General features: G+C 44.9%; 1 protein-coding gene across 1 annotated transcript; it reads left to right on the top strand.

Moving 5' to 3' along the window:
• Positions 1 to 602: 602 nt before the first annotated feature.
• LOC134563472 (signal recognition particle subunit SRP72-like) lies at positions 603 to 14,313 on the top strand. Its single transcript, XM_063421392.1, has 19 exons — positions 603 to 760; positions 1,769 to 1,889; positions 3,644 to 3,767; positions 4,564 to 4,707; positions 5,485 to 5,596; positions 6,673 to 6,704; positions 7,281 to 7,405; positions 7,502 to 7,559; positions 7,739 to 7,870; positions 8,257 to 8,385; positions 8,879 to 8,951; positions 9,352 to 9,416; positions 10,377 to 10,472; positions 10,931 to 11,034; positions 11,634 to 11,711; positions 12,324 to 12,461; positions 12,742 to 12,779; positions 13,090 to 13,249; positions 14,062 to 14,313. Exons 1-19 carry the CDS (start codon positions 661 to 663, stop codon positions 14,234 to 14,236), a joined length of 2,004 nt encoding a protein of 667 aa, XP_063277462.1. The 5' UTR covers positions 603 to 660; the 3' UTR covers positions 14,237 to 14,313.
• The last annotated feature ends 4,229 nt before the right edge of the window (positions 14,314 to 18,542 follow it).

Genomic DNA, 18,542 nt, shown 5'->3' with positions numbered 1-18,542 from the left:
TACACTTTATTCCACCTCTGGCAAAAATTTCCTCATAGTCCTTTTGTTTCCAAGCTAGTTATTCAAATTCATAGTCGTCTCTGGCTTAGCTGAAAAGAGTTTCCTCCTCTGCTGCGAGGTGTCAATTTCTGGTTTCCCGTGAGTGAATAGACACCAAAGTTTATGAATGGTAAAAGTTCATCTCCGGAGATGATGATGGTCCTCTGATGGTGGTGTTTCGATGGCTGAAGATAATGATCTGACGACTCTGTCATCCAGGGAGGAGAAGACTGATAGCTTACCTTAATGTGTCGTCTCCTGATGCCAAGGAGACGGCCCGGTTTTCCCGTAAATCCTTTGTCTCCTTTCTAAATGTTAAATTTCAGGGTGGTGCCTGCTTTTTATCTTAGCAAATTTTCAAGGCAGACTGAAACTTGTATTCTTATAACATATATACAGTGGTTTTCATAATTTTAATATGTCATAACCCATAAGAACATGAATTAACATCCCATATTTTTCACAGCACTGAGACAGTCACGGCGCACCAGCCCAGCAGCGGCCCCGCGCAGGGCGGGGCTGCCGGAAGAGCGTAGCGCCGGCAGGGGCGGGGCCCCGCTCGGCACTTCCGCTTCCGGTGCAGCACCGCCCCCGCAACGTGTGTCTAGTCCCGGTGCTAAGATGGCGGCGGCCGCGGGGGTGGGGGCGGGCCTGTGGAGCGAGGTGAACCGCTGCGGCCAGAACGGCGACTTCGCCCGCGCACTCAAGTCCGTCAATAAGAGTGAGTGCGGCGACAGTGCAGGTCCCTGCCCCCCGGGTCTGTGGTCTCTGCCCGGGCGCGTTGGCCCTGTGGAGGGGCGCTGCGGTGTGGCGGGGAGCGGGTGGTGTCCGTCCGTAGGTTTCGTGCCGGGAGCAGGGCTGCGGGCAAAGGCTTCGGGGATCTTACTGTGTTGGGGTAGAGGGAAGAGGAGCAGCCGGGGCCCAGGCCTCGTTGCTGTACCACGACCATCGGGTGCTTGTATTGCATCATGCATCCCTTGCTGTGGGTCAAACCTTCGGAATTACTTGTGGGTTTTCCTTCCTTTTTGATCCTGGGAGGAAGGGCTTTTCCTCCGGGAACTGAAGGAGTGGTGTGCATATGGACTAACTGACTTGTGATCAATAACTTGCTCGAAACGGAGAGTTCACGTCGAGATGTGTTGTTTCGGTGGTTTGGCATCCAAAACGGTATAAGGCACGTTGTGGTTAAAAGTTCTGTCTTTGCTGCTGGTAGGCAGTAGGCATTCATCTCCTGTCCTGGAAAAGCTGGTATCCATGAAAAAGATCAAATAGCAAAACCCACGCCTCTCTTGTAGTTCTCCTTCACTGTCATCCACCGGCAGAAAATTTTAGTGTAAAGTGATTCCCTGACAAGAGCCACACTGTTCTTCTCTACCAGCTGTTTTCCTTCCTGAGTATCCTTTACGTGGCACTGGGGCCTTGGCACTCTGTTCTCTGCCTGGAAGTGAAATGCTGAGGAAAGGTTTGCCCAGGTGTGTATAGCCCCTTTGGTGCAGCTCTCTTCCAGACGTATTAGTACAGTGCATGCTTCTGGTAAGTTCAGGATTTATGCTGGATTCTTTTATCCTGCTGGGGTTTGTTTCATGATCTGAGCCAAAGCAAGCTATGCTAGGATGCTTTAAATTGACGTGACCACTCTCTAGGATGGGTGTTTGCAGCTCTAGTAATACGAGTCTCTTACAAAAGCCTGTTTGAGTTGGATCATTGTGTTGAAACTGGTTTCTTCCAGTACTGCAGATCAACAAAGACGATGTGACTGCACTTCAGTGTAAAGTAGTGTGTCTTATCCAGAATGGGAACTTCAAGGAAGCCCTTGTTGTAATCAATACCCACACAAAAGTGTTAACCAGGTGAGTTGTCTTGCTGTGCTCTACAAAATATGAAACTCCTAGGTCCTTGAGAAGCTGCTGCAGCTTCAGTGGAAGGGACTAATAAAGCAGCAAAATAAAGACCAGAATATGCTCAGAGACATTGGGATTGGTCTTCTCAGTGACACATTTATGGGAGGGGTTGAGACAGCGTCTGGTTGAGTTTGAGGCAGCCTAACATCTTGCTGTTACTGTTGAAGGGATTGTCCCTAACCGAGTTTTCAGCCACCTTCACGTGCTGATTCTGATTGTAGACGTGGCTGAGTAGCATGGCCAGTGCAAGGGAAGGGGACAGATCTCTCTGGGAGGGAAGTGAGAAGGGAGAAGCCTTTGTTGGTGATAGCAAGCTGTTGGCTTTGCTTGGCTGTCTCACCATACAGCTCCTTGGGGTCTTTGCTTTGCCAGCCTGAAGGAACTGCCTCAGCTTTTGGGGTGATACAAGCCATTTGTGCATCCTCTCAAAACCAGGATCTTGGAGACAAATTGTGTTTGAGAACAAGTCAAGCTTCCCATTTGTGTCCTTAAGATTCTAATTTTGTTCCTCATAAGGATGCTCTTTGTGCAGTGACAAGGATGAAAAGTGCTACCCAAGAACTGGCTGGCAGCAAAATTTTTGTATTTCAGATACTGTTCTTATTAAGGAACTTCCCAGAAAGGTGTGTTGAAGTTATCAGTGTGATGAAACATACCTTTGTTTTTGTTTGCATCTGTATAACGTGTAATTACCCTGTTCACCAATTCTTTTTTTTCTGGGACAAAAGGGGTTTAATTCAAGTTTTTTAGCTTATTATTTTATTATATGGTAAGGAGGAGGAATATTTTTTTTTATTCAACTGGTTTCAGATTTCTTCCTATAACTTCTTTCAGCTCATTTTACTGTGTCTGTTTCTACATCCTGCAGAGCAAGCAAAGTGGTGGTTCTTGGTCTGTCTTGAAGTTTTCCTATCCTGCACTGAGGCTGCTTTGCTTTAATTCTAAATGCCATTAATTTTCAAACTTCCTTAATACTCAGTTAAATTGAGATCATTTTAAATAGGCAAAGTAAAGCTGATAACAAGTGGCCCCAGGCATGAACTAAAGGAATTGGTGATTAATTTTCCTTTGGCTTAAGTGGTAACTCGGGGTAGGTAGAACATAGCATTCAAGGCTCTGCTTCTTTGAGAATGCTTCCCTGCTGATGTGAGCTTGCTCTGAAGCCAATTTTATGTTGGCAGAAGCAAACCCTTTTGCTGCAGTTCTGCTGTGATGATATTTCAAAATAGGTTAATGTTACCTTTGTCTTGGTACCAGCCTGAAAGCAGGAGTGTGTTTTATACCTTTTCCTCTCTCTCTCTGTAAGTCGATTGTCTTTAAAAGTTTGCTGTAACAATATTTGATTGCAATGTAATGCCTTCTCCTTACTGAAGTTTGCTACTGTTTTACCTTTTAAGCATTTGGTTAGCATAATTAGTAGGCAGTCTGGAGCAGAGAGGATTTGGAATACAATGTGTGTGGAAATGCCATTAAATGGAACCTTTTTTTTTGGATGAAGTTTTGATATGCTTTCTCTGTTAAACACCATGTATATAGAAGCTACTTTCAGTGCTCAACAGATACATAATTCAGTAATCTGGGATCATGTGTTTGGATTTTTTGGTTATGTAGCAGTCTGTGACTAATTAGGGTTGATTATGTGAGTGAATGCTGTTGAATGGAAACTCTAGTGCATGCTGTCAGCCTTTGTCTTGTGCTTGCAGCGACGTTATTGCCTTTGAAAAGGCCTACTGTGAGTACAGGTTGAACCGTATTGAAAGTGCTCTCAAGACCATTCAGAGTGCCAGTCAGCAGACAGACAAACTGAAGGAGCTTTACGGACAAGTGGTAATTAAAAGCTTTCTTCCTGGTGGGAGTGTCATATGCTGGATGCCTTGTCCGTCCTCTAATGGGGGACAAGTATGGGGACAGAATTTCCTTCTCTGGCTTGAAGGTAAGGACAGGTATGGTTCCAACTGCTCAGACTTCTGTGGAGCTTCAGTTGCCTGTTTCTGGCAGCAGTCATCATCTTATTCCCACAGAACCAAAGCAGTCCATTTATGATTTCCACTCCCTTCCTGGGTCTGGCCTGGTGTTAGCCATTTGGTTGAGGAAGGAAGAGATCTGATGGGATTTGTTTGTGGTTCAGCTATCTCTTTGCATTAGGTACCTGTTCAGGAATGGTTTGTGGGACCTGATGTCTCAGGCATTAAAAGTGATGCAGAAAAGAAGATACACGTTTTTCTGTCATTTTTTCCTGGTTGACCAGAACAGTTTTGTGAAGAATTGGCTATCTTCTCTCAGCTGCATGAAAGACCATTCATTTAATTTCTTTCTTAGAGAGGCGATCTAATTTGGAAGAAGGCTGTTTGAGGACAAAACTGAGTAAACTGCTGCTTTTAAAGAAGCTGTTTTAGGAGTAAGAGCTGTGTCATTTTTGTGCTGGTATCTGGTGTCATTGCTTGAGTCCTTACAAGTGTAGTCTATATAGTTTGACCTTAAAGGTAGATGCAAATGTTAGTAATGTTCAGCTTAAAACATATGCTCTGCTGCTCTCAGTCCATGGGGAGGGAGGAAGGAGGCTGTAGTTACCAGCAGGCACAGAAAAATACTGTTCTGAGGGCTAATCCCTTTCCTTTCTCAGTTGTACAGACTGGAGCGTTATGATGATTGTCTGGCTGCGTACAGGGATCTCATCCGCAATTCCCAGGATGAGTATGAGGAGGAGAGAAAAACCAACCTCTCTGCTGTTGTGGCAGCACAAAGCACGTGGGAGAAGGTGGTGCCAGTGAGTATGTGTGTCTGCGAGCGTAAGAGGGAGAGCCAAGAAATAAAGGATAACAATTATATTGGAATTGTAGATACTGAACAGGACAGAAATGTGTTCCTGTCCTGTAAAGATTTCTGAGTGTGTTGAAGATCACGTAGTGGTTTTCCCTCTATGGAGGAATAAATGCTGATATTGTTCATGAATTATACTTCACCTTTGATCTCTAGAGAGCTTGTACTGTTAGATGTCAGCAGAGCAGAAAGTTGATCTTTCTGAACCTGCATTAGCAGAACACCTCTGGTGACTAGCACTTTTTTCTCTCATTACCCTCTTGCCCAGGGTTAAAGCTAGTTGCTTTGATCACCCAGCCATGCTTGGGAATATTTTTGTTAATGAACACTGCAGATTGTAATGTTTACATTTGTTTAGAAATCCTTGTCCTTGAAGGTGTGCACAGCATGCTCAGCTTTCTCTTCAGTGCTGTGCATCCACTTTCTAATCCTCTAGAGGAGCAATTCTTACTTTCCCTCTTGCACCAGCCTAAGTAGTCTCCAGGTTCAGGCTGGAACTTCCTTGCTGCCTTGTCTGTTGCATCTGACTTTGTGCAGTGTGAGGGAAGATCCTTTGTGCTGCAACTTACTTGCCAGGTGTGTGCCCTGTCAAATTTGCTTCTTAAATTTATTTTTCAAGGATTAGTTTGAATGTACAGGAAAACTCTGGTTTGTCTCTGTTGCCTGTCAAATCTGTACAGATCAGTTGGTATTTATGCAATGTCATATTTGTTTTCCATGCTAGGAGGATTTAGGCCTTCGAGAAGCTACCTACGAGCTGTGTTATAACAGTGCATGTGCATTAATTGGGCAAGGAAAGCTGAATGAAGCAATGAAAAAACTACAAAAAGCAGAAGGTAAAAGCCTGGTGAGGGGAGAGGGAAGCTTTGTGTGGTAGTTATTTGCTCTCTGTAGACACAAATCAGAGGAAAAATGGTTTTGAGAATTTAAAAACTGACCAGCAGCAGGATTTGTTGCAGAGCTGGTGTTTTTGGAAAAGTGTTCCTCTGCAACTCTTTTCCAGAGCTATGCAGCATGTACCATCTCCTGGCTTTCCTACAGCCCCCTGATTTGTATTCAGTAACTTTGTGCATTTTTTTTGAAGCAGAAAGTAGATGTGAGTGTAATCTCATAAACCTGAGATGTCTCATCTAACTCCTGATTTTGTTAGTATGAGTATGTATTTAAAGACATGCTATAAAAGTTCAAAATACTTAATGTTATGAATTATTATAAGCCAGTAAATGAGCTTTTTAGCAAAGAGGAATTTTTTCTATGGGGTAAAAGGGGGATTTTGTGTGTTTAAAAAAAAGTCTGGGGAGAGAACTAGGAAGGACTAGTTTCTGTCTGATCTAATTGCTCTTGCAGATAAATAGGTCAGTTCTGTCCCAGTTTTGATGAAGAATAACAACTGTCCCATACAAATGATAAGCATGTGCAATTTGAGCCTATGTCCTTTGACTGTAATCCTTTGGAGAGCAAACAAGTGATGTTCTGGTGAAGGATGAGAAAGTGGAGAAGTGACTAGTATGGGTACTGAAAACTAACAGAATTGCTGCCCCATAAAGGGTGATGTAAGCTGAATATCACAAGCTTACATCACTTAACTCACAAGACCGATGAGCAGTTGCAGCTGAGTGATCCCTATCATAAAGATCAGGAGCTAGGTCTAAGGAAGTTTGCTCAGGAGAGAAAATGAGTGTCTGGGAGGGACAGTATCTTCTGTGCCTTTGATAGCTCTTTCTGCATCATGTAGTCTATTCTCTCATGCTTAGTCCCATCCATCATCAGACTGGTAGTCTGCTGTGCCCTTGTAGCGCTGCAGAAGTTTCAGGGATATATGAAAATTTCTATGTTCCCCCATGCTTCTTGCCTGTTTTTTTCCCCCCTAAAGCCTTCTAAATTGTGTTTTTCAATTTGTTTTTCCTTGTAGAACTGTGCTGCCAGTCACTGTCCGAAGACTCTGTAAGTTCCTGATCTTGTTCTGGAGAGTGTTTGCTTTGCAGCAGTGGCAGCGAGGATGCAGTCACAAAGTGCAGATAGCTAGAGGAGAGCCAGGGCTGCTCTGCTGGTACCAGCTTGTGAGGCTGGGGCAGCCATCCTGGCTTTTGCAGGAGGGCAGCTGACACTGCAAGCTGTTTGCTGCTGTGCTCCTTGCATAGTTGCCTGTTCTGGTGCAGGTAGAAGGGTACAGGTTGTCTGAAACCTCCCTGTGACCTACCCCTACCAGGGATGAACATGCTGAGTGAGTGGTGACAAACAGGGAATTTGTAACCAATCATTGCAGAGGGGCAGATTGAATGTACAAGTTAAGGTAATCTTCAGATTCTTACTGGGGTAGGTGAAACTTTCTTTTCTCCCAGTCTAACTCAGATATGCTTCTATTTGTGCTGTGGCCACAACCTTCACCTGTGGTAGCTGAGGTATTTTGCCACTAATACTACCTAGTAATGCTCACAGATGTTTGCCAGCAGAATGCTGAAGCCAGGAGAAGAGAGGTGAGATAGCAGCTTTTTACTTTTTGCTTTGATTTTCCTTCAGGATGTAACAGAGGAAGACATTGAGGCTGAACTGGCTATTATTCATGGTCAGATGGCTTATATCATGCAACTGCAGGGCCGTACAGAGGATGCTCTACAGCTCTACAATCAAATAATCAAGTTGAAGTAAGAAGTTTTTTTTAAACAAATGCTCAGCCTTCCTTCCATCTGTGAGAGACTGTTGTTGAGTAACAGTATGCTTTCTGCTTTTCTTATCTGCAGGCCAACAGATGTAGGACTCCTTGCTGTCATTGCAAATAATATCATTACAATTAACAAGGTATAGAATTACCTTGCAGCTTTTATTGTGGTTACTCAGTTTGCTTGTCTGCTTCTGAGGAGAGAAGGGAGATAATCAGTAAAGATGTTTTCATAAACATTAGTTAAATTGCAGACCCAGGGATCTTTTCTTCTTCAAGAAATGTATTGAAATCTTCTCATGATGTGCAATTTCCCCAGGACCAAAATGTCTTTGATTCAAAGAAAAAGGTGAAGCTGACCAATGCAGAAGGTGTTGAGCATAAACTCTCCAAGAAGCAGCTGCAGGCGATTGAATTCAACAAAGCTTTGCTTGCAATGTACACTAACCAGGTAGGGGAAACTGATCTGCAGTAAGTAGCTATGGATTAAATCCACAGGAACTGGACTGGGTAAAAATGGAGATGCAGCTGTTCTATGTCAGAAGATAAGACCATTTGGTTTAGAGCAGAAAAACAAAGTCATCCCTAAAAGCACAACTATCTGTTTAGTGACTTGGGTATTGCTGTAGGAAGGATGGTGTGGAGATAACTAGAAGACAAAAGGGATGTGAGGGTTCTTAGATGTATCTGAAGTGCCACTAAGAGGACTTCTTGGTTCTGTGTACTCATTTCAGAGGAGTCATCACTACTAACTCTTCTTAGATGCTGTTCGTTTCTTGGCCCTGTGTAAGGTGCTCGCAGAGGTTGAGAAAAGTGTGTTCTCTCTTTCCACTCCAGGCAGATCAGTGCCGCAAGCTGTCAGCAAGCCTTCAGTCCCAGAGCCCTGAGCACTTGCTCCCTGTGCTTATCCAGGCAGCCCAGCTGTGTCGTGAGAAGCAGCATGCAAAGGCCATAGGGCTTCTGCAGGTAACTTAAGAGAGAGTTGGCCAAATGCCATTTAAACTCATGCTTTGTGTTCTCTTGTGCTGTGTCCCTTTAGTTTATTGTGTTTGGTTTAAATTTCTTGGGGTATCTGACCCCTTGTTTTGGTTTGGTTTAATGCTGCTGGAAAGCCTTCACACCCCATTGAACAATTCTGCTTTTAAAGGAAATAGTTCCCTTACACCTCTGATTTTTATGCGTAGGAAGCTGTAGTAGACTTCTAGGGTAAGCAGTAGGCTTTGCTGTTCTGCTTACAAGCAGTTTGCAACACCCTTCTTCAGAGGGAGTGAGTGGTCTGGGACAGAAATCTGAAAAGGCGCACTTGGGGTCCTTCTCTGCTGTGTGCTGAAGCCTGCCTGTGCTGGAAAGCTTCCTTTGGCTGTTGCTAGCTTCTATGACTGAGCGTGACATATGATTCACCAAAGCAGCAGCCTGGTGCCCACACACAAGCTGAATTGTTGTTTCTTCTGACTCTCAGGACTTTGCAGACCAGCACCCTGCCAATGCAGCTGAGATCAAGTTGACGATGGCCCAGCTAAAAATTGCTCAAGGTATCTAGTGTCCTCATTTGTTGGAAATGTCTGGATACACAGGCTCTGCAGATTGCTGGCAGAAATGCCCACAGTCTCTGTGAATAATAGGGCTGAATCTCTTCTGGGGCAGGATAATTTTGGGAGCAGTATGAGGCTCCATAATGGCATCATTCCTGTATGCACTAGGCAGCACAGACTTGAACCTGAAGAGAGCTTCCTGGTAGCCAAAGCTTGCTCCTGAACCCTTGCAGGATGTGGCAAGAGCAGAAAGGTCCATTGTGTGGAGGCCTGTCCTTAATTCCTGGAATGAGGGAGAAGGGGAATCTATCCCCATTGTTTACATTTGGCTCAAAGGTCACTGGTGGGATCAGTTGTTGTGATGCCATTCAGAGTGTGTTCTTCTTTGTCTCTCTTCTAGGCAGTGTCACTAAAGCCTGCATGATCCTGAAGAGCATAGAAGAACTCCAGCACAAGCCTGGTATGGTAAGCAGAACTCTGTCTGACCTGTGTTGGGTTTGTTCCTTGTAGGAGAGTTTTGCACTGCCTGCTCCTTTTTGCCTCTTCCCCATGGTTTCCACTTGACTTGAGTGTCTGCAGGGATTCTGAGCCCATCTTCCTTGTCTTGGACAAAGGTGGTATTATAACTTGCTTCAGGTACTCTGCCTGTCAGAGGGATGCTCTCTGCCTATGTTCCCACTCCCTGGTACTATCTCAGTCCTGCATGTTGCCTGGATTTACTTGCATAACATGACTGGAGCAACTGCTGGTTGCTGTTACTGTTGGGACGTTTTAGAAGCAGCTTTAGGACAGCAGGCCTTAGGGGGGAAATGCTGTGTTCCATCCCTGCAGCATCACCCTGGTCTGCATGCTTATCCACCTGGTATTCAGAAAAGCTTGATGGCCTTGTAAATGCTCACATGTTCAACATAAGCATCTTGTACAGGGGCTGATAGTTGTGGATCTGTTCCAAGTGTAAGTGTGAATGATCAAAATAATTTGTAGGAGCAGTTAATAATGGCTCCTTACCCTGGGTCACCTCTACTTGTGACTGGGATGTCGGCAAATGGATGGTGTCCTTATAAATATTTTCAGTGCTGATTTCTTTTTTCATAGCTCTTGGGATAGAAAATGGGGGATGAAAAAGATTTTCTAATGAAATGAGTCCTGTGATAAATAAAGTGCCAAGACAGGAAGGCTCCTTCTATGAATGCAATCTTAGGCTTGTGCCATAGGAAAAAGATGATGGGAATGTTCCTTTGGGAGTGACTTGGGTAGGAAGATCTGGATTGGTATCCTGTCTGTTACCACAGCTGTTTTCTAGGGACAGAGCAGAAAGCTCACACTGACTCTGCTTTTGGGAAATCCCATCATTTAACTGCTGAGATTCTGGCTATAGACAATTTACATGAAGATCTACTATATACTGCTCTTGAATGCTTGCAGGTGTCTGCGTTGGTGACAATGTACAGTCATGAAGAGGATATTGATAGTGCAATTGAAGTCTTCACACAGGCTATCCAGTGGTATCAGCAATACCAGGCAAGTCAGACCAAGGAGCTAATGTGCAAGAATCTGTCCTGGATTTTCTAGCAAGTACAATTCAGCTTTTCCTGTTGACGCATAGCCCCAGCAGTTATCCAGTTGGGGGATTGGAGACACATGAGCTCCTGTTTGTGAGCATTTATCAATAATACATTATTTTAGATGTATTACAAATAGGGAGCAGCAGCTCCTGTCACATTAGGAGAGTGGCATCAGTAGATGCCTAAATGTAGCGATCAGGACTTCTCCTTGATGGGAAAACATGGTGGAGCAACAAGCTGCCTTGTCCCATGCAGTTCTGCCTCACTTCCCAAAGTGCAAAGGTGGTTTACTGTCTGCATGACAGGATGTTAACTCAGTTGTCCTTGGCTAGGCCTCAGGGGCATTAAAGCTAGCTAGAGCTGGGCTCCATGCTGTGATAATAAGGAACTAATCATGGCTGCTGTATCTTTCAGCCAAAGTCTCCTGTCCATTTGTCACTGATAAGGGAAGCTGCCAACTTCAAACTAAAGCATGGCAGGAAGAAGGAAGCAATCAACGACTTGGAGGAGCTCTGGAAGTGAGTTGGGTGGTTACTGAGCAGCAGGTCTCCACCCAGTCCTCTGCAAGCTGTCTGGTGGCAAGCAGTGTCTGACAATTTTGGTTGACTATTAGCTGTCCTTTAGAGTTGCTTTTGCACAGGGGCTTCAATGCAAGACTGTATTTTGGAAGAAGGGGAGATAATTCATTTGATCTATAGTTGATGTTCACTTGAAAACCTGATAGACTTATCCCAGAAGCCTCTTGTGTGCAGTGAACTTTGCTTTGGGGACTAGAATGCAGTTTTTTCTAGTGCTACATAAACATGGGTTTAGTTTCTGTTGTGCACTTAATGGGATCTTTTATTGGGGGGGAGTGTTAACTTGCCTTTGCTACTGGGTTTTTCCTCTTCTGTTGCCTGTTTCATGATACTGTGAAGTTGTCTGCACCTCCCTTTATCCACACCAGTGATGTTTGGTGGTGTGCTCTGGAGGAGACCACATACTAACATGCATGTCCCCACAGATAGCAACTGTGCTGCAGCAGCAAGCACTGTGTGGTGTTACCAGCCTTTGGGTTGAGTAACATTGGTAACTTGGTCCTTTTCTGTTTTGTTTTGATTTTTTTTCTTCTACAAAGGCAAAACCCAAAAGATGTGCATACTCTGGCACAGCTCATCTCTGCCTATTCCCTGGTTGACCCTGAGAAAGCTAAAGTGTATCCTTTTAATGCTGGTGAAAGAGGTGTTTGGGTATTGCTTCCTTGGATTTTCAGCTGTGTGGGACTTCAGACCCACTCTTACCTGAAGAAAGGCAAGGAACCTCTCTGGAACAGCTGCAGATCCAGGTCAAGTTGTCTGGAGCTACATACATTATTTCTCTAATTGGCTTCATTACTGTGGTATCTCAGAATCCTTTTATCTTTGGCCTCCTCTTTGAGAATTAATAAGACAAGGTGGAACCAAAAATAAGAGTCACCTCCAATTTTTCTGTCAGAATCTTAAACCTGTGTTAGTAATGCAGGATGGATATAATATGGCTAAGCTCTTGCTTACCCAAAATCTCATTCACATACTGCTTTTGTCACCTGAACTGCTTTCACAGGAAGTTGTTCCCTGTGTCCCTGTATTCAAGAGGGAAAAATGAGGCAGAAGGCAATTAAGCAGCTCACCCCAACTTGTATAAGAAGCTAGTGAGAGAGATGGAAATAGCCCCATAGGCCTGTCTGGTAACAGACAGAATTTATTCAAGCTGATGTTGCCTCTTGCTGTCTAGAAGAACATGGGTGTTTATGCTCGCTGGTTTGCATCCCTGAACTCCACCCTTGCAGTCTTAGCAAACACTTGCCTTCCTCAGACACCATGTCACTGAAAGTAGATGTTGATGCGCTGGAGAATTCCCATGGAGCAACCTATGTTCGGAAGAAAGCTGGGAAGCTCACTGGAGACAGCCAGCAGAAGGAGCAAGGGTAAAGCAGGCTGCTATATTTTTTATTTCATTTTATTGCTATAGCTCTGGTGCATCCTTCTTTGCGGTGGTTCAAGAACCACACCTGGTGTGGTAAAGGCATTGCTGTAGAAGGCAGGCTGGTTGGAAAGGGAGCCTGTTGTTTAACCACAAGGGGCTTTATGTAGCAGCAGACCAAGTTCTTAGAGAGATGGGAATGGTTTAGCTTCTTCCACAGCTAGTTCTTAGTTGACTTATCTGCCCTGTCTCTGCTATGTCACAGTGTTTTGTTTTCCTTTCAGACAAGGGGAAGTGAAGAAAAAGAAGAAAAAAAAGAAGGGTAAGTTGTATTTCCTAGCTGTTGACATAGCACAGCTCCAGAGAGCTCTCCAAATTCTTTCTTCAAATAGCCAGCCTCCAGGTCCCTAGAAGCTAGAGTCCTTTGCTGGGACTGGGTCTCTGGTAACCTGGATCTTCATGATGGCTTGTTTGGTTGGGGCATTTTTCCTCAGAAATGAGAGCAACAATTAGGATGATGTAGTTGCTGGTCTCTTTGCACTGCCCGGCTACTGATATCCTATGCATGTCCCTTGGTGATGCCTCTATTGTGTTGACTCCAATCTCATCTCCTGGCACTGGATGTTCTGCAGGAAAGCTGCCAAAGAACTATGACCCCAAGGTGACTCCCGACCCTGAGCGGTGGCTTCCAATGCGAGAGCGGTCCTACTACCGTGGACGGAAGAAGGGCAAGAAGAAGGATCAGGTTGGCAAGGGGACTCAGGGTTTAACCACAACTGGCTCCTCCGAACTGTAAGTACCTGTTTTGCAAGGATTGATGCGGGGATTCACTCCTGGGCAGCTGGGAGGGCTGTGTTTGTGCTGCTCTGCTGCAGCTCTGTCACCCCACTGACTACGGGTAGCACAAGTGACATTGTACTTGGCTGCCTGAACCTGCTACCAGTTGCTCTTCCTGGAGATCCCAATAGGTTCCTGAAAACCAGTGTGATAGGATAGGCATGCTTGAAGGTGCCAAGGTGCAAATAAAATTCTCATAGTCTTTTAATGCACTTTTCCTTTGGCAATGAGATGAATTTTGCATGTTTTCTCTGAGCAATTTGCTTTGAAGTCTTTTGGCAGCTGCAGAACCATTAGCTGTGATTTGAGAAAACACTGTACTTCCTTCTAAACTGACACTGATTATTTGAGCTGGACTCAAGAATTACCATTATGTATGAAGCCTGACAGCAAGATGGTGTCTTACTAGCATCTGAGAGGAAGGATGCTGGGTTTGCACTGCCTAGGAGTGGGACCTGAAAGGCCTCTTGTGTGTTGCATGAGCTGTCACATGTCTATTCAAAAGTTAGCCTTGCTTTCATTGTCAGAGACTTACACCATCTAGTGAACATCAGTTAGAAGGGGATTGCTGCCCTTTGAGACATGTTCCCATCCTCCGCCAGCTCCTTCTGTATGTTGAAGCCTATGTAAGATCTTGCATGAATGCCCTCTCATACATAATGCTTGCTACCTAATGGGGCAGCTGCTGCTTTTCACTGTCATCTCCCTGCATTAGTACATCTTGCAGGTGGTTGTGAGCCCACAGTGTCTTTTTTGTTTTCCTGCAGGGATGCCAGTAGAACTGCCAGCAGCCCACCTACCTCCCCTCGGCCCAGCAGCGTGGCAGCTGTATCGACTACAAGTAACGTCATCCCTCCCAGGCACCAAAAACCTGCAGGTGCTCCAGCCACCAAGAAGAAACAGCAGCAGAAAAAGAAGAAAGGGGCTAAAGGAGGGTGGTAAAAAGCAGGATGTGTAACTTCTTTAATATGTGATGCTGGTTGCAGAATAAAGGTCAAAAGCCAGTGCTGGTGAAAGACTCTTGGCATCTGGATCTCTGTCCTGCCTGTCAGTGGTCTGGGGGGAGATGGGCTGGTATACATGCCATGATGTGTCTGCTCACCAAGTTCCCTTCCTCACATTTGTCCCCACTGGGACTTGGGTTGTTGCCATCAAAGTCAAACATAGCTCCTAAGAAAAAATCTGTTTCTGTGTTGCCAGACATTTAAGAGGTATAGGATAATCAAGAATTTCTTGAAATGTAGTATGTCAGTTCAGGCCTTTAGCAGATTTATCTATACATGATGCAAGCACTGTCTTTTATGTCAGTCAGTCATTGACCACCAAAGAGCAAAGGCACAAAGCATCTTAGAAAACAACATCTGGGCTTTATAATAGAGGATAAGATAAGGTGAAGGGGGATAAGACTGCTAGGAGAAAGCATGGTGAAGAGTATGGCAGCAGATTCAGTGTCCCATTTTGTGCAAGCCAGCTGCCTTATTCTAAAGGGTTTGGCAAAACAAAGGTGAGTGGAATGTGTGTGGTTGTCTCAAGTTTGCTTCCTCCTCCTTTGGCCTTGACCCTAGGTTTCTACAAGTCTTAGGTGCTGAGTTTATGAAAATAAAGAGTGGTACAGCAGCAGGTCAGCTTAAGCTTGGTGACTCTGGAGAGGGACCCAGAACAAAAGGAATCCCCAAAAAATAATATCTTTGAGACTGTAAGTGCCCACCCTGCATGTATCTTGCATGTGCCTCTTGGCCCAATGATTATTTTTGGTCTGGATCTTTAACACCTTACTGAGGTGTTTCTCTATGTCCATGCAGGAAGGCTGTTAATGGTTCTTGTGAAGTTGCAGCTTTGCTGACAGTTGTCTCATCTTCTGGTGCACCTGCTCACTGGCAGAAACTAAAAAAGCCCAAGAGTTAGGATAAACACATTTGTCAACAACAAAAACAACAGCGTGTTATCAATATTCTTCTTGTACTATAGACAAAACACAGCAATAACCACCTACTAGGAAAATTACTAAGAAAACTGATTTCAGCTATGGAGGTGTAAGTTCATGGTTTGCAGCCTGAGGCTTCAGCAAATGCAGCTACTCATCCTGAGCAAGTAAAACTAAGCAAACAGCATACTAAATCATACAGAATTATAGCTATGTATCTCATTCTGCTGAAAACTTATTCATGCTTAAACTACTGTCTTGGTTTGAAAGACAGGTATCTGCTAGGGAGGGGCAGGACCTCCTTAGAGATGGAGAATTCAAATCCCCTCCCTCCAAATTATTCTAATTTAGAATATTAAAGAGGCTTTCAGGCAGAGGTATGAGGATAGGAATAACAGTTCTTTACTAGTATATATGACAAAGCAAACAAACAACAACTCCGGCATTAATAATAAGCAACCAGGAACCTTGAGGGCTTTCACAAAAGCCGGGTAGCAGTGTGATCTCGGTGCCCCTGCGGGACTCCAAGAGACCAAGCTGGAAGGGTGGAAAGTCCTGGGCTGCTGGATGAGATCAGATGCTCTGCGCTGGTAGCTGGAACGACAGGGATGTCCCGGCAGGGCTACAGAGTAGCAGAAAAGCCCCCAAATGCTGAGGAAGCAGTAGTGGTGGGGGCAGGACCGGTCCAGCAGGCCAGGAGACGAGCTCAGGATTCCTGGGTACACGAGCAGATGATGGTAGATTTCCCAGGACCAGATGGAGTGATGACCGTGAACTCTTCCTGCAGCAAGCAGCCGCCTGACCGTCCTCCCCAATGCCGAGAGCAAGAGAGCACAACTGTCTCCCCCCCCAGCTGTCTTTTACCTTTCCCAAAGCTCACGTTATCCCTTTGAGAGAAAACTCCCAGAGACCTAAAAACAATAGGTTAGCCCGGTGATACAATCTCCTTTGACCACTTTGTTTCAGTCAAAGACAGTAATTTATCTCCTAGCAACTTATGGGGAAAAATTCTATAAGAAAAGAAAAAAAAAACAAACCATCAAACAAATCTAACCCCCAACAACTATTATCTCTCAACATGTCTTGAAACTTCTGGTTTGATCTGAATGTAGCAAAAACATTTTTCCAGACACGGATTGTCAGTGGGTAGAAATGGCACCTTGGAGAGGGTTGTCAGATGTCAACCCAAAAGGCAAAGGCTTCTGTCTCTGAAAGAGTTTAAAGCAAAGGTCTTAAAAGGCAGGGACCAAGGGACATGTTACTGTGGCTTAAGAAAAAAAAAACTCCTGTGTCTCCAGGGAGTAAAAATCTACTATACAGAATCCATCTTTTTAACCTTGCCTTAACCTGTACACTGTGGGAGTATCTGAGAAGGGGGCTGAAAATGTGTTCTGAGAGAGACAAAGGAACAGAGCATAGAGAAAGAAAGCAGTTGTATGAATGGCTGGCAGGCACTTGCTGCCAGCTGAGTGCTGAACAAAAGTGTTGTTTTAAATTACTTCCCTGGGTGATGTGCCTCCGCTTAGGCAGCAGGGGGTGACTACAGGAGAGAGAGCACTGTCCTGCAGCAATCCCGTGTTTGGAGGGGAGATACTGGAGAAGAATGCAGCTCCGTTTGTAATAAATATGGTATATTAATTCGTGGTTTTGGTGTATGTAGAATGTAAATATGTTCTGTAAAATAAAAGTGCAAGCAGGTTGGGCACGAAACCAACTAATCTCAGGATGAGCAACACCCAGGGGCCACTATTCAGAAAAGGACAATGCCTTGCCGGGAATCGGGAGCCCGCTATTGACATCAGAATAAAAGACAAATCAAGATCGAAATCAATCCTCCAGGGGCAGCAGAACTGTGAAACGCCCAGCCATCACCAAGACACAATCAGGGGGACACCTTTCCATTCAGAACTTCTCTCCCATTCATACAACGGAGGACAGAAATTAACACTCATCCTTTCGTGGGGAAATCCCATTCAGCAGGCTGGAAGACAGAGATGAATTCAAAAAAACCACCCCGAAAACAAGGAACTGTGGGGAAATCCTCTGCCGCGGGCCAAATAAACTGTATAAAACAAGGACCCCGAAAAAGCCCAATTCGTGAATGAGGGGGTTACAGTGCGATAGAGGCTGTAACTGGTCAATCCCAGGCATTGGCACTGTGCTTCCGATTGTTGGTTTTGCCTAAATTTCTATCTTGTAATTCTTTAATTAATAAAATTTTATTTTATTAATTGGAATTGGATTGGTGTGAAAAATGTGAAATGTTAATTCATGTTCTTATAGTTAATGACGTATTAAAACTATAAGTTACTGTATATGTGATACATGAAGATGTGAGTCCCAGCATGTTCTGTAACATTATGTTAAGACAAAAAGCAGGTACCGCCCCAGGTCCTTTTGTTCAGAAATAGAGAAAGGATGAATGGAGAGCACCGGGAGGAAACTCGATAGAGACAAGAAATTAGCAGGGCCATCAACACAGCCAGACACCTCCCTCCTCGAGCATCAGCGAAGGTAGCAAGAACCATCGACAATATCTCAACCATTCATCAGCCATGAAGACCTACAGAAACTGGAGATTAACATCTGAACTGAGAGAGAGAACTCTTTTCAGCCTAGCCGGAGACACCCATGGACTTGAATAGCTAGCTTGGACACAAAGGGGAAAATGAGGAAATATTGCCAAGGGCAGAATAAAGTGTATAAAAACCAAGCCTCGAAACGGGCAAATTTGTGAACCTAGGGGGAGACAGCAGATGGCCAGGTTCTGTGTCTCAAGGTTCACCCTTGGCATTTTCCTGGGAAAAAAACTGTCAAGTATCTCCACTGTTGGTGGGTTTACCGAAATTCTGTAATTCGATCTTTTGTTAATAAACCAAATTATTATTTTTAATCGGAAATTTGTATTGGCATTTATAACAATTGGCATTTATAACACGTTCTTCAGGCGTCTTCTCTGGTCAAACCTAGCACAAGCTCTGGCCTGATGGAAAGACTGACTCGTGATACTGCTGGAGCCTTGTCCCGGGTACCTGGACAGTGTCCTGACTGCTGTGCCGTAGTTGAGCGCGCAGGCAGAGGCAAGCTGGGAACAAATCCCACGGGGGTGGGAGTGGAGGGGAGCAGCAGCAGGTGTGCGGAAACCGTGGGCTTGCCGTACCAGCGAGAAGCCGCCCGTGGTAGGGCTGTCTCTGTGTTTCATTGCCGCTCGTGTGTTCCCAGCCTGGCACTGGGAGCCCGGCTGGCAGTGGGAGCCACGTTCGGGACTGCGGGGGCGCTCTCCGTGCGCGGCGTGGGTGCATGGTGCCCGTGGCCGGAGCAGCG

The sequence above is a fragment of the Prinia subflava genome, chromosome W, assembly GCF_021018805.1.
Source record: "Prinia subflava isolate CZ2003 ecotype Zambia chromosome W, Cam_Psub_1.2, whole genome shotgun sequence".
In the NCBI taxonomy this organism is placed as follows: domain Eukaryota; kingdom Metazoa; phylum Chordata; class Aves; order Passeriformes; family Cisticolidae; genus Prinia; species Prinia subflava.
Note: the sequence above shows the minus strand (reverse complement) of the source record. Positions and strands in the feature narration are given on the sequence as shown.